This window comes from Fusarium oxysporum, chromosome IV (assembly GCF_013085055.1).
Source record: "Fusarium oxysporum Fo47 chromosome IV, complete sequence".
Lineage (NCBI taxonomy): Eukaryota > Fungi > Ascomycota > Sordariomycetes > Hypocreales > Nectriaceae > Fusarium > Fusarium oxysporum.
The window spans coordinates 1,793,258-1,806,916 of NC_072843.1; the positions used below are offsets into that span (position 1 = coordinate 1,793,258).

At 48.9% G+C, this 13,659-nt stretch overlaps 2 protein-coding genes across 2 annotated transcripts; one reads left to right on the forward strand and one right to left on the reverse strand.

The window, feature by feature from the left end:
- Positions 1–310: 310 nt before the first annotated feature.
- On the reverse strand, positions 311–3,896 carry FOBCDRAFT_291648 (rab-GTPase-TBC domain-containing protein; the record flags this gene model as incomplete). The annotated part of the gene is made up of 3 exons (XM_031179334.3): positions 311–2,629; positions 2,696–3,318; positions 3,369–3,896. The coding sequence occupies 3 exons, from the start codon at positions 3,894–3,896 to the stop codon at positions 646–648; spliced, it is 3,135 nt and encodes a 1,044-aa protein (XP_031045221.3). The 3' UTR covers positions 311–645.
- Positions 3,897–9,277: 5,381 nt separating this feature from the next.
- FOBCDRAFT_29042 (uncharacterized protein) lies at positions 9,278–13,371 on the forward strand. The gene is made up of 5 exons (XM_031179332.3): positions 9,278–9,856; positions 9,926–11,216; positions 11,265–11,336; positions 11,383–11,451; positions 11,499–13,371. The coding sequence occupies exons 1-5, from the start codon at positions 9,523–9,525 to the stop codon at positions 13,249–13,251; spliced, it is 3,519 nt and encodes a 1,172-aa protein (XP_031045219.2). The 5' UTR covers positions 9,278–9,522; the 3' UTR covers positions 13,252–13,371.
- Positions 13,372–13,659: the final 288 nt, after the last annotated feature.

Genomic DNA, 13,659 nt, shown 5'->3' on the forward strand with positions numbered 1-13,659 from the left:
ATTAATGGTTTCATGAAATCGTATTGAACATTCCAATGGAGACCTTATAAAGAGCGCCAATATTCAGTCCTGAACGAGAAGAAACTGATCATGACATGTTCAAGTGCCAAGTTCAGAGGCTGAATGATCCCCATCGATCGATGGCTTGCATCATAATTACTAGTACGTACCCAGCTCTAATTCCGATTTCTCCATTACCTTCCAGTAGATATCGTAGGCATCATTGAGCAATTTTGCAACAAGAATATCATGAATAAAAATGTCTTTTCAATTACATAGACTTATATAGTATCTATCAATCCGCGATCGTGCGGCATTCTGGGAAACCCCGACAGAAGTCATCTTTAGACTCCAACTCCCGTGCTAAGTAGACAAACGCCCTGATATGACGACAATGATGGTGCCTTCGTGGCACATGTGAAAACAAGGAAAACAACCGTTAAAAGGGCACATGTGGCCCATGCCCAACACTCAAAGTTCCCAGCTTCTCGCCTTGACATCCCAACATATGCGCTCGACGGCACGAATCTCATGCTTCCCAAAATATGTACAAAGAATCGACAATTTTCACTTCAAACATGTCGCGTGACTGACCCGTGAACACGGTTCAACGTTCGTTGAGACCGAAGCCACAATCTTAACTCTCTACCTTCGCCAACCCCAGAAACTTCCTCCAGATCCTGGAGATCCAGCATTTGTCGATGCCGGTTTCATCGCGACTTCGTTTGTGGCAGCTGCCCCGTGGCCGGTAAGAAGGCTGAACACTCCACCAGGTCCAGACTGCGATGCCGAAGGAGCGTGCGCTGATACGGAGCGGCTCAATCCGTGAGATTTGCGTATAGACTCCAGCTTTTGCCGAGCCTCTTCAGCCTCTTGCTTCGCCACTGCTTCGGCGGTTTTGGCTTGGACTAGCTCAGCTAGCAAAGCCTCGTGCTCACTCTGAGATGGCGCAGGCCCGGTCGTGGTCACCATTGGTACGCTGGCTTCGTGGTTCTGAGGCAGGGATGATATCCGCTTGTTGAACTTGCTCGTCGTGGCCGCCATAGGCTCGTGATCCTGAGGCTGCTGTTGCGGTGGGTGCGGTGTAGTCTTACTGCGGTTGAGCTTAAACTCTCGAAGGCCACCTCCAGTCTTGCTACCTCGATCCACATCGTGTTCTTTGGTCACCTCATGGGCTGAGCTGGCTGATGAGACCCGGGATTTTAACCCATGCATTTGCTTCTCGAGTCTTTGCTTATCCTGATGTAGCGTCCTGACATGTGCATGACTTTCCCTTAGTTGCTCTTTCACACTGGCCATCTCCTGGTTAAGATCCAAGATCTGGCGACTGTACTCTTGTGATTGCGACAGTGCAGCAGCAAGCTGATCCTTCGCGTGGTTCAGCTCATCCCGCAGCTGCGCCTTCGATATCAGCATAGACGAACGTCGTTTGTCATCCTCCACTTGGAACCGCTGTTCGACAACATTGAGCAAATTTTCCAGGTCCTTAGTGGTGGATGGCACTCCTTTCTGAGCCTCGTCGTCGCTCGCTGGGACCTTTTCCTCAAGACTCGGTGTCTTAGACTCATCACCTTCTGTCTCTGACTTGTCCTCTTTGTCCGCCTCTGAGCTGTCCTCTTTATCGGATAAGACCGATGGCTGTGGACTGCTGGGTCTTGACGTAGCAGAGTCTGCCTTCTGTCTCAATCCATTCAAAAGTGACTGGACGGCCTTACGGTCTTCTTGTCGCTCTTCGCGTTCCCGTTGTAGCTGATTCGATAATAAAGCATGGTTGCGCTGTAGCTCACTGAGAGCGGTCAGGAGGTCTTCGATCTGACTATGCAAGTTTCGTTCGTCTGTGTTTTTATGGGCTGTTATTGTCTTACTGCCGACTGGTGTAGATTCCCGGCCATCCTCAGTATTGGAAGAATCTCTCGACATTGAGGTTACGTCGGTTGATGATGAACTTGTGACGCTGGCTGAGCTGGCCTCCATTGAGTTCAATGTTGATGCAAGACTTTGCTTGGACGCGCTTCGTCGCAGCATACTCGTCGGTCTTGCAGGTGCAGTGTTTCCTGGGCTAAGGTTGGAAGATTTGTTGTTGGTAGAGGTAGCCCATATGCGACCTAGGAAGCGGCTAGCTGCAGTAGTAATCTCAGAACCTCTGACAGGGTTGGTGACAGCCGTCTTGGACTCGCGGTAACTTTGCTCGAGCTGCTGCATGTTTTCGGCGGTAACGGCACCTGTCAAACCGACAAAGTCCTGAACAAATTCATCGGCGTTGTAATGGTAGCAATCCCAGAGGCCTCGAGATAAAAGAAGCTGCATCACATCCTCCATTTCCGTGCAAGCCAATAGTCGCGCCTCGTTCTTCCGCATTAAGGATAGCGCGACTCTCATCAATGTCTCTGAAGCGCCCTCTGCAAAGATCACATCGTAAGTGCGAAACAGCATCGGCAAGGGACAAGTCACGGCAAAAAAGCTGAGAAACCATTGCGAAACATAAGCAGGGTCAACCTGTAGCTCGTCAAGGTGATTCGACAAAACTGGGAGGCTTTGGCGTAGTAGCTCCTTGAATTGGTAGATGCGTACGTGGAGACCCGACAGATCAGGGAGGAAACACGCCCTTAAGTCGTATTGCTCCATGAGGCTGAGATTGTTTGTCAGTCAATGTCACTGTGGCCAAGGTGAGGGAGGGAAATTGGCTGCGGCTTACCGAACCAAAACACAGAATGCCTGTTTGTCGGGCATGTGCATCAGCAATGGGCCGACCAGAAAGGCCAGCCCCTGACAATAGCCAATCTTGGTGTCGTAGAGACTGAAGCACTTGAGGACGCGGCCAAGCATACGTTGTCCATCACCCTCTGGATCGCGGAACATGTCTACTCCTGGGAAGCTTCGGCCCAGGTCTTTGCCAATTATGACTTCGTATGGGCTAGACTCACCGCAGAAGCGGTCAAACTGTTCTTCCAATATAGCATCCCGAGCTCCAGACATGCTCTGCCAAACCACCCCACGCAACGGTGGCGGGATACCTTTACGAATCTTATTTGAAAGCAGAGTCGGAAGTCGGGCAGCTGTTTGTTTGTAATCCTTAACGAGAGCGGCGTAAAATTCGAGATCTGTCATGGGAGGTGGCGGTAGCATCGAATATCGTAGAGCAGCGGGCGTTGGTCCCTGGACCATCTGGCGAAGCTGTGCCATTGAAGGCGGTCGAGGCCTGCTAACTGCACTACGTTCAGCAGTAGCACGGTCGACGCCTTGGACTTTGACGCTTTTTGGGTTCGTAGCCAGCTTTGCATTTTCCTGTTCAAGTCGGGCCAACAGCAATGCAGTTGACTACACGAATTAGCTTCAAGGTCCCGACAGTTGAGAGTGCCTGAACCCACGTTATCTGTTTCTTCATCCTTGGTCTGTTCATCTTCCTTTTGCTCAAGTTGTGCCCAGTTCACTTCGTCTTGGTCGTCTGATAGATTGCCATCATCAGCCAATTCGTCTTGTAGTGACCGCGTTGTTAAAATCGGTGGTGGCATTGTCGCTGAAGAAGAACGCAGAGCTTCTGTATCGACCACGTCTTCCTTAATCAGAGTTTTCGATTCGTCGTCCAGGCTATCGTCCTTTTCGTCCTTATCGTCCTTGTCATCTACCAACAGGCTAGACTTGCGAGATATGGGAGTATCAGGACGGTTATCGACTGGATCCTTGGTAGGAGTTGTTTGGTTTGTATCAATTGTCGAAGTGGCAATGGGAGAATCAAGGACTATAAGATCCGGTTCGGAGAGGCGAACCGTTACCAAAGAATCGTGAGCCATCTTGGGGGTCTCGGGAGCTGGGTCTCGTGCCATCATGGATGCTCGTTCGGTAGGCGCGGCCAAAGGGAGAGGCTCATGTAGGCTCTCTCTAACTTGGGCGTCCATACCGGCCCGTCAGTTTGGTGGAGAACTGCGCAAGAGTCTGAGACTGGAACGAAAGACACAATCTAGCACCAGCGGGCAGGCAGGAATCCCCTGTGACAACAGGTAGGATAAGGCGTTTTGTCGCGTGTTGGTTATGGTTTGTGTATATCGAGAGAAAAATGGATGATGGCAACAGGTTGAAAATCAGGTTTAGAGGTCGAAGAAAGGACCAGCCTGTCGAAGAAGACGCCTCAAGTACGGTTAAGTTGGCTCATCGAGGGGTGGTCCCAGAGGCTGAAACGGAGCTCCTGGGGCGATGTCGATTTCTGAGTTGGAATCCAACCCAAACTCTAAGGATAAGCTAATTATTTAGAGGGCCAAAGGGCGGAGGAGTGGCGATGCAGTAGCGGGAAAAGCAGTTACGGTAAACACAAAAAAGAGCGTCTCAACAATCGTGCGAGGCTGGCGGTGGAGTTTCAACAAGGTTGGATTTGGTTTGGGTCAGGTTGTCTGATTTGGATATTCACCTTCTCCTGGTAAGAAGTTGAAGCCGGCCAGGGGTAGCCCGCCCATAATCTGGACCCTGGCAGCTACAGCATGCAGTAGCGCAGTAGCGTAGGCTGCCCTGAGAGTTGAGAGGTGCCCTGAACTGAAGGCGGGTCCATTGACAAGGAATCGCCAACCAGTGACAGTTCTTGTTTTAGACCCGCTCATTTTATCCATTCGCCAATGTCATGGACCGTTCCAGCGTCCAAGAGCCCTTGACCATTGTTGACGATCCGCTCCAAGGCCGGCATTGAAGCGTCTCTCCTCACTGGGCGGCGGAGGTGACGGCGGTCCGGGGGAAGCCAAGTGGAGGACCAAAGACCGGGGCTGGCGAGGTGACCGCCACCGAAGCATGAATTGGCCCGTTCTTTAGTCTCAAAGGAGACGAGTAACTACGCGCTTGCGACACAATGGATGTCTTTGACGATTTGCATGTCTTTGAACTGCCTCTAACCATCTGGAACAGCAAGTTATTGTGCGTCAACTGTGTTTACCAGCCAAATCATTGACGTTGAGGCCATTTTGTTGTCAAGGGGACAACGCCCCTTAAATGCTTGTCACGGGCAGATATGACTCCAGTCGCAAACGTGACGTGACATTCATGGTCAACGTTGTGGTCGCATCCAAACAATAAGGTCCCGTCAGTGGTCAATGGTCGTTCATGCAGGTCCGTACAATAGAAAACAGTCATCAGAGGCGTCGGCTGTGGCTTATACGCATGCACGCTTCCGGGTTCCTTGCATCTATCTGTGAGACCCTGATCAATTCAGCAGCCAAACAATCTCCATTGGTCCTAGTAGATTAGATCATCGTTCCTCATCTGTCACGATCAAAGTTCGTGGTTCTTTTAACTTTAACCGATCTCGTTCGCTAGGGACAGGCCGCTCTGTTGCCAGGAATGGGTCGAGGCATAGTCGCGGCCATTCTGGAGCTTGACACCGAATTTCATCCACTTATCATGTTGTGTCAAGATCCAAGCTTTGTAAACATTGCTGTGCCAAACGCCTCTTACCATCATAGACGGCCCAACCTCAAGATGCTAACGATCTTCAGCATATTTTCCTGTGGTTATGTTAGCATCTTGTCAAGTGAATTACTTATTCGGGATCAATATGCTGTCTTCATGATAAGTGTCCGAAGCTCTTCGGTGGCACATATTCTTCATCCTATCATTACGTCGACAATATACTCTTTATCTAATTGGTATCATATGCCATTTCTTTTATCGTATTCTGACCATTGCTGTGCTAGGAGGTCCCACAATGGGGATATAAAAGACTCCCGAGCGCTTCATCGTCATCCATCTGTTGGTCTACCCACTGCAAAGCCCGTCGACCTCCGTTTGATATAACTGCAGAAGTTTTTATCGTAGTGATGCCCTCATATGTTCTCCCCATAACATTCACCACAGTCTCAAACCCTTTTAAGATCCATGACAGGCATTTATACACGACATCAGAGCCCGTACGCTCCCATATCATCAGTCCGCATAAAGGGATCCAACAGTAGCTGGTCAATGCCCATATCGATATCAACAACGGAAGGCTGCTGAAGAGCATTGAAGGTAGGTCGGTGATGATCTCAAGCGACGGACTCTGGCGAATAGGCTTGATGGTGGCTTGGTCCCGAAGGTAGCGGATCAGTGGCTTTCGAGCCGGCCGAAAGATGGAATGTGAAAAGAGATAATAGACGAAGCACTCCAATGGTTCTTCTTCAGCTGGGCGATCGTCTTCAATAGTGCGGCCTTGTTCAGATATATCATGCTTGTAAGCTGGTTGAAGATCCGCTGTTGCAGGTGACTTGTAATAAGTGGACTTTACTAGTCCTTTGAAGGTTGATGCAGTGCTCATTTTTTCCTAATGTGCGTATTTGTGAAGGTAGACTGGCCGAGGCTGCAGGTTATTTGTCATAGCTGGGAGACAAGACGGTGAACATGATGGACCTCAATATCTATGATGGGCACATGGACAACGGGCATGCTCGTAACAGACCTAAGAAAAGGGGAAACACCATTTATAATATAGCAATATTCAACAACATGAACCAACGAACATTATGGGTTCTATTGTCACGAAAGCGTGAATACTTGGCAGGTCCCGAAAACATCAACAACAAGTTGTTTAATACCGATTGCGTGATGTCTCAAGTATTGCTCCTTTTATCCTGGACCGCATTTGCAGTTGGTCCTTGCCGATGTCTCAAGTCAGAACAATCCATCTAGCCCCAGATTTTAATGTCACACCAATGTAGTTCTGTAAGTCATGTTTCGTCAGTTTAGTTGCTCATAAGATTTCTTCGGTTTGCAAAAAGGAGGGATATGGTATATTTGAATAATAGTAGTGATAGACGTTTCTGTCGACATGATATCTCTAAGCTCCAAAAGGAGCTGTAGGCAACCCTTTTATCCTATCTATGATCGATCGAAATTGGTGCTATAACTGATAGACGTCTCATAATCGAATCATTCCGCAGAGAAAGAGTCATAAAACGAAACGATCAACATTCCCATTTTCTTTGGTGGGCGTCAACGGTTGTAAGGAAGGGATAACCGTTCATTAAATCACCTAATAAGGCAATTATTATACTTTTATTAAGTATAGAGCATAACAAGCATTATGCTAGTTATATCTTGTGCATGAATTCTTGAGAACAGGACAGATACGAGTGCTCGAGGGAAATGTCCTATGGGAACCTCATGGGTGGCTGAGAGTCTTTCAGCTCTTGTTGTGTCACCCACGGTCCGGAGACAGTAAATTATTGTTTACGGTCCTACGTATTTCGTTTTGTCCCAAGTGGGGGTGTTCTGTCATCTTGTAGCACCATATCCAATATCCTGTTTGTCCGCAAAGGGCAAAACCTGGTAAGACAATTACACACACAACCTCCGTTCTCAGCAGAGTCATTGAAAGCCGTTGCGGCTCAACTGAAAGTTCACTTTAAACATTCAAGCGGATATCATTGTGGAGATATCAGTTTAAAATCACTTCCCTGCCGGTATTTTTATTGAGAAGCTTATTTCGTCGTAACGACTTGGTTGTCAAATCCTAGTAATACAAAATCTCCGGGAAACCAACCTCAGTCGTTTGGTGGAATGCATTCATTGTTTACAGCAGCGGTGTGGCTTGCATACGAGACCATGTTCCAGACTGCATTGCCAATGTGATCGAAACACTCATAGCCGAATGAGGAAGATATGATCGATCAGGTGAGGATATAAGGGAGCCAATTTCTCGTACGAAAATCATCCCCGCACACATCCGGTGCGGCGGTGAAGCAATGGACGTGGGGGAATCTACACTACATTCACTTGTGGCCGCATCCATACCACCCTACAATGTTACAGTCTGCATTACGTCTGCTCACAACGCGTGGGCTGACCTATCAAGATCACCTTGAAGCTCATGTTAAGCAGTGATTGCCTGTTGGAACGATGAGCTCACGCATACATACATAACACTCAAGCATGAAGCCGGGGTGGTTCTGCAGGTCAAATGGAGCGGAAGAGCCTCCGTGTTGCAAAGAAGTTGCTGACCCGGCAGCAAGCATGAACATGGGGACATTCAAACGAGATCTGCGGCACATGTCGAGGTACTTTGGCTCGGTGCTCGGGTAGTGGGATCGCGATAGCGAAACGAAGCTATCGCGAGGGGGTAATTGGGTGGTCTACTCTTCACCCCGGATCGTCTGTGCTCGCGATTATCATGGTCCGGAGCGATCTAACTAGATCTGTAATCTCATCGAGATGGCAATGCTTCAAAAGCTGAGGCCGACTTGCAAGTCCAAGCTGGGAAATGCCGTTGGTTTGACCTTGTGCTTGTCAGACTCACAAATCCAGTGCAGATAAGATACAAACATTGTCGCAGTGCATACCGGTTCATGACCGAGCGATTCAAAATCGAATGTCTAGTTGCTGATCATGGGATCGGTCTTGATTTTCTGTCGCAGAGGGAGTGGACCAGGGCACAAGTGAGACGTCTGGTCGGGTCTTCAGGGCTGCTTACTTGCGAATGAGTGTGGATCAACAAAAAAACAAGGAGTCAAGCAAGGATATTGCTTATTGCGACTACATTGACAACAAGACGAGGAATGGAACTCGCCTTCACGGTCGAAGTTGTTATAGAAGGAAATCAGTGAATAAACAGCATAGCATATTCAATGTTAACCAGCCTCTCATCAGCTGGTGCCCGTCTTCACATCCAGTATCTCAATTAACATCTTCAATTCTTCACCCACCCTGTACTCTGGTCCATCAAACTGCGAGTCAGAACAGAACTGACTGTACTGCAGATGCAGGAATTGTTAGTCTAACAGGGCCATGGCTAATTTGATGATCCACCTCCAATCACGTTAGTCTGCCGTTCCATTGTTTATACGTTGGAATATCTATTGCACAACAACAGTGATCCTCATACAACCTCATCACTCGAAGAGCAACGGATGTGGGCACGCTTTTGCTTCAGACTCCCAATATCCAACATCTTCCCTAGAAGAAGCCTCTCCTTTGCGAAAGTCTTTCGGCCACTACGAAAGCTCCAACTCTCACATGGTCTTCAAGTCCCACAAGCCATTAAATTTCCTTGGTTTTCATCCTCTCATAGTGCATATAAGTCAACCGTTCGGTGGACCCTAGACATCCCTCCAAATAGAACCTTGTCCACTGGCGTTACACCCTCACGATCCTGACGACGCTAAAATCTAGCCTGTCCAGGGGCCCTCTCTCATGTATCTATTAGCAGCGGAGTAAGCGAATAGGTACGTGATTCTCGCCTGCTTTAGCGTCGTCTGCCTCCCAAGGTTCAGTAGCGACAGCGCCCCGAGCCTTGAAGGGTGTCGTTGGACCCCAGCTACGTACGGTAGGGAACATCTCGCTCCTACACCCTCTTCTTCCTACCAAGATTGCAAAATTCGACTCCGGCAACGGGCTTTGTTGTTGGATTATCATATCTAGTCTCCCACACACTCTTTACTGAGTTCTACTCTCACTACGTTCGTTCGATAAACACCAAGCTCTGAACTTCGCGCTACTTCCCCTCCATGGCGCGTTGAGACAACCCCAAGCAAGGCGGAAAGCTTGCTCCCAAAAGATCAAAAACACCAACAGATGTTCTCCTCCCTACTACGACGCCCCAGGGCTGGTCCCCGTCGAATCGATCGCCGCCGAAACACAAGTTTCTCTCCTTCTCCTGGTCCTGCTCGGCGGCGTTATACTCTTGAACGACACGCAACGGCCGATTTTACAGAAGCCGACGACGACGACGGTGATGATACTCATGATGAGGGATTGAGCCGGTTTCGGAGTAATGAACGCCGTACGAATAATGATGGAGATGAAGAGGACGACGAAGATGACGAAGGGGAGGAGGAAGACAGGCCTGGCGAAGACGGACGACGCGGCGGCCTTCCTGTTCTTCCTCTGTTCTCGGCATCTCATTTAGGTACGCTCAAGATATTGGAATCACAAGATATCAAGTTTTGGTACAGGTCATTCTAACCTTAATTAACAGATTCTTTGCCAGTATACAGCATAACACACGCCATCCGAATTATTGTATCGACACGCACTGAAACGACTCTGTCATGGGATCAACTTCGATCACCTCAGGTTTCTCAATTCCTCGTCAAGCCTATGCAGCAACAGATTCGTGCCCAGCATTTCAGCCGCGCAACTCTGTATGCTCTCATGATCAACTGTCTCCAATTCACCAAAGAGGGTGAACGCTACCCAGGCAATGCAGGAATCAGTAGCACTCGTGCCAAGGTTTGCGAATTGCTGACTCTCAAGCTACTCAAAGAGTACAATGTCCGCGAGTTGATCGATGCCCTTGCCTATGACTTTTACCCACTTCAAGGCCTCCCCGGATCTCAAGCACCTACATCTCCTCGAAAATCACCGCCGGCCAACAAGTTGCCTCTGATAGCGTCCCGAACGTCAACTCTCGAGGTCGCCATTCGAGCCTCAGCCAAGCACTTACTTGCTCATCCCCTTGTCGTCCAACAACTTGAAGCTATCTGGAGCGGTGCGATTACTTTCCACTCGTCTGCCGATAGCTTACATCGGGAACCTCCACCAGCCGCAGGCCTTAACTCGAATGGATATATTGGAAAAGCGACCGATAGAACTCCCCTACTTGGTGCAATTGCTCAGAAAGAAACGCGTTTCACCCCACCAGGGCGTCGTACGGCGTCGCTCTACGATCCTCGACAAGCGTCTCTCCTCAAACTTTCCCGCCTTCGGGTTCCTCGATACAGATCTTTTCTTTCGACAATATCTCTCGCTGTTCTGATCGGATTGTTTCTTGCTGTTCTCGCTGAACGTTCGGTTCAAATCACAGGTCTGGAACTGATTTTTTGGTTCTGGAGTGCCGGCTTCATGCTTGACGAGCTCGTTGGATTCAACGAGCAAGGGTTCGCGCTGTACATCTTGAACGTGTGGAATGTTTTTGACCTCGGAATACTGCTGTTGCTCATTGTATACTACTGCATGCGAGCATATGGCGTTTTCCTGGCCGACTCTCACCACATCTACGACAATGCTTATGATATACTGGCGGCCAATGCGATTCTGCTCCTCCCGCGTATTTTCAGCATCTTGGATCACTACCAATACTTCTCGCAACTTCTTATTGCATTTCGTCTTATGGCTGTGGACTTGGTGGCCGTTTTCACGTTGATCTTGGTACTCTGTAGCGGGTTCTTCGTGTTTTTCTCTTTGACAAAGAACTCATTCGGTGCGAGTGATGTTGCTTATAAGATCTTTCAGATCCTGATGGGATTCACTCCTGCAGCATGGGAAGTGTAAGTATGCTTGCAAATATGAAACGAACTGAGGTTAATAGCATACAGATGGGATGCGTACAATTGGTTAGGACGAGCCTTGTTGGTTCTCTTCCTGAGTATTTGCCATTTCCTTGTTGTGTAAGTTCTCACGGCACGATTACTCTTTCTTTGCTAAACAGTTCAGGACAATTCTCATCACCGTTCTCACGAATTCATTCATGGCTATTGCGTCCAATGCCAATGAAGAGCACCAGTAAGTGCCCCTATCCGCATAATAGGTCCGCTCTAATCGTGTTCAAGGTATTTGTTCGCTATCAACACCATATCTATGGTGAAGAATGACGCACTGTTCTCGTATATTGCCCCCAGCAATATTTTCGCGTGGCTTCTTATGCCTCTACGATATTGCATGCCGTTGAGAACCTTCGTGTGGCTGAACAGGACTGTCATCAAGGTGACGCACTTTCCCGTGCTGTTCTGCATCTACCTATACGAGAGATACTGGCTTGCCCCGTCTATGTACGAGGCAACTGACTTGGTGGAACACCCAGTTCGGGAGCGAAGTCGGCACATCTCTTTCATGGATCCTGTAAGCAGAGCAGCCATTTTTAGTCCAAGCATTAGGGTTCGCGAGGAATCCGTGGCTGGCTTTCAAAAAGACCGGGCCCTCGAGGAGGTGTTCCGGCGCTTACCTGATCCCCTAACATTGAGGACACAAAGACGTCAAGAGAGGCGGAAGACGCAGACAGCGATTCGTAACTGGATGGATCAACACGACGATAATGATGCATCGCCAGGGAATTGGCAAACGCCTGATGGTGCTATGCCTCCTTGGCAACGAAGATCCAGCGTCGGTCTTGCTCGTACTACTAATCTTAGGCGTGTTTCGGACGTTAGATCGACGGCGAGTGATCCTGCTGATAGGATGTCTAACGTGGGAAACCCACTCCGGCCGTCACATTTCTCCAGGACTCGTCTGACTGCGGATTTATCCGAATACAAAGACCAGACTGATGCTGATGGCGATGACGAACTGGTGACAAATGATGAGGATGAGGATGATCATGTTACGAATGCTGGGCAGAGTCAAGCTGCTATAAGCCGTGGAATTCACGAGGAAGCGGAAAGCTACTTTGCACCCAATGCCAATAACTTCGGAAAGCTGGCATCCTCTGTGAGTTCTTCTGGGAAGAGGAGCTCCTCTGGCAAGAATGTATCTCAGACACCCCGACCCAAACGAGGAGCACACAACCGAACACTTTCTACAAATACGATACTCTTCAACCCTCAGGATGTCAAGCAAATGCAGAGGGCGTCGTCGATATCGCCACCGCTGCCTGGCCAGTCACGTCCACGAACTAGTGGGCGCATAACCACTGGTGAAAAGACACCAAGACGCAGTTCACCTCGCCGCTCTATGTACGTCGCCAACACGAAACCTCGACCAGTGATGCCACCACGAGGTATGACCGAGGCTGGTGCTGTTAGTCGATCAGCCCTTCTAAGCATTGAGCCACGAAATCGTCCTAAGGACATTAGAAGGTTGTCCTCGGTTGATCTGAGTGCGATGTCTGATCAAGTTGTGGGAGACCATATTGGTGCGATGCCTGGCAGCTTCCAGACACAACTTGCAACTTTCATGAAGGATAATCGGTTGCGGGCAGGCGGTGGTAACGACTCTGGCGACCGCGACAGAATGGGAAGGCTGGTGTTGGCTAGAATGAAAACACTGGAGGAAAGCTTTGCGGATGTGATCAAGGAGATGCGGGATTTGAAGAATTCTTCAACGGTCCCTACAACGCGGCGTAACTCGGGAGATGAGGCAAATATGGCGCCGATGATTGAGGTGGCTGGACGAGACCGCTTAAGAAAGTACCATATCGACAACAGTCAACGCAAAGTTGCGTCTAAGCGACCCGTCAGCCGAAGAAGCCTTAAGGAGGAGAAGCCTGGTATGTGGGATTACAAGGGGAAGGGCAAGGAGGTAGTGTATGAGTCCGACGATGAGGCAGAGACTGATGACAGTCTGTTCAAGAAAGGGGGCTCATTGTAAGCATAGGTGGCGTTTGGGCATAGCTTTGTGGTTCGGTACGGTAATGAATGCATAAGATAGGAGTACTCTGCAATGAGGTGGCAATTAGACAGTAACTTGACCGCTGTATGAATAGAATGCATTTTGTGCTCGAATTAATGGTCGAGAATGCGGTTGTTACGCAAGTATCTTTAGTCTCTCCGGAATTACTGGGCTTAGTTCTGTTAGAAGCACATACTGGAGAGAAATAACGAGGGCAAGAGTTACGATATTCAACATATGTAGGTTACCTAGTAGTAACTAGGTACTGGGGTGACCATGCACTTATCTACCTACTTATTTAGAGTCTCGTAGAACGCTTCCAGTAATACTACCCTAAAGTTGAGATTGGAAAAGGAAAAGCACTAACACCGGAGGTTTCTTTTCGCT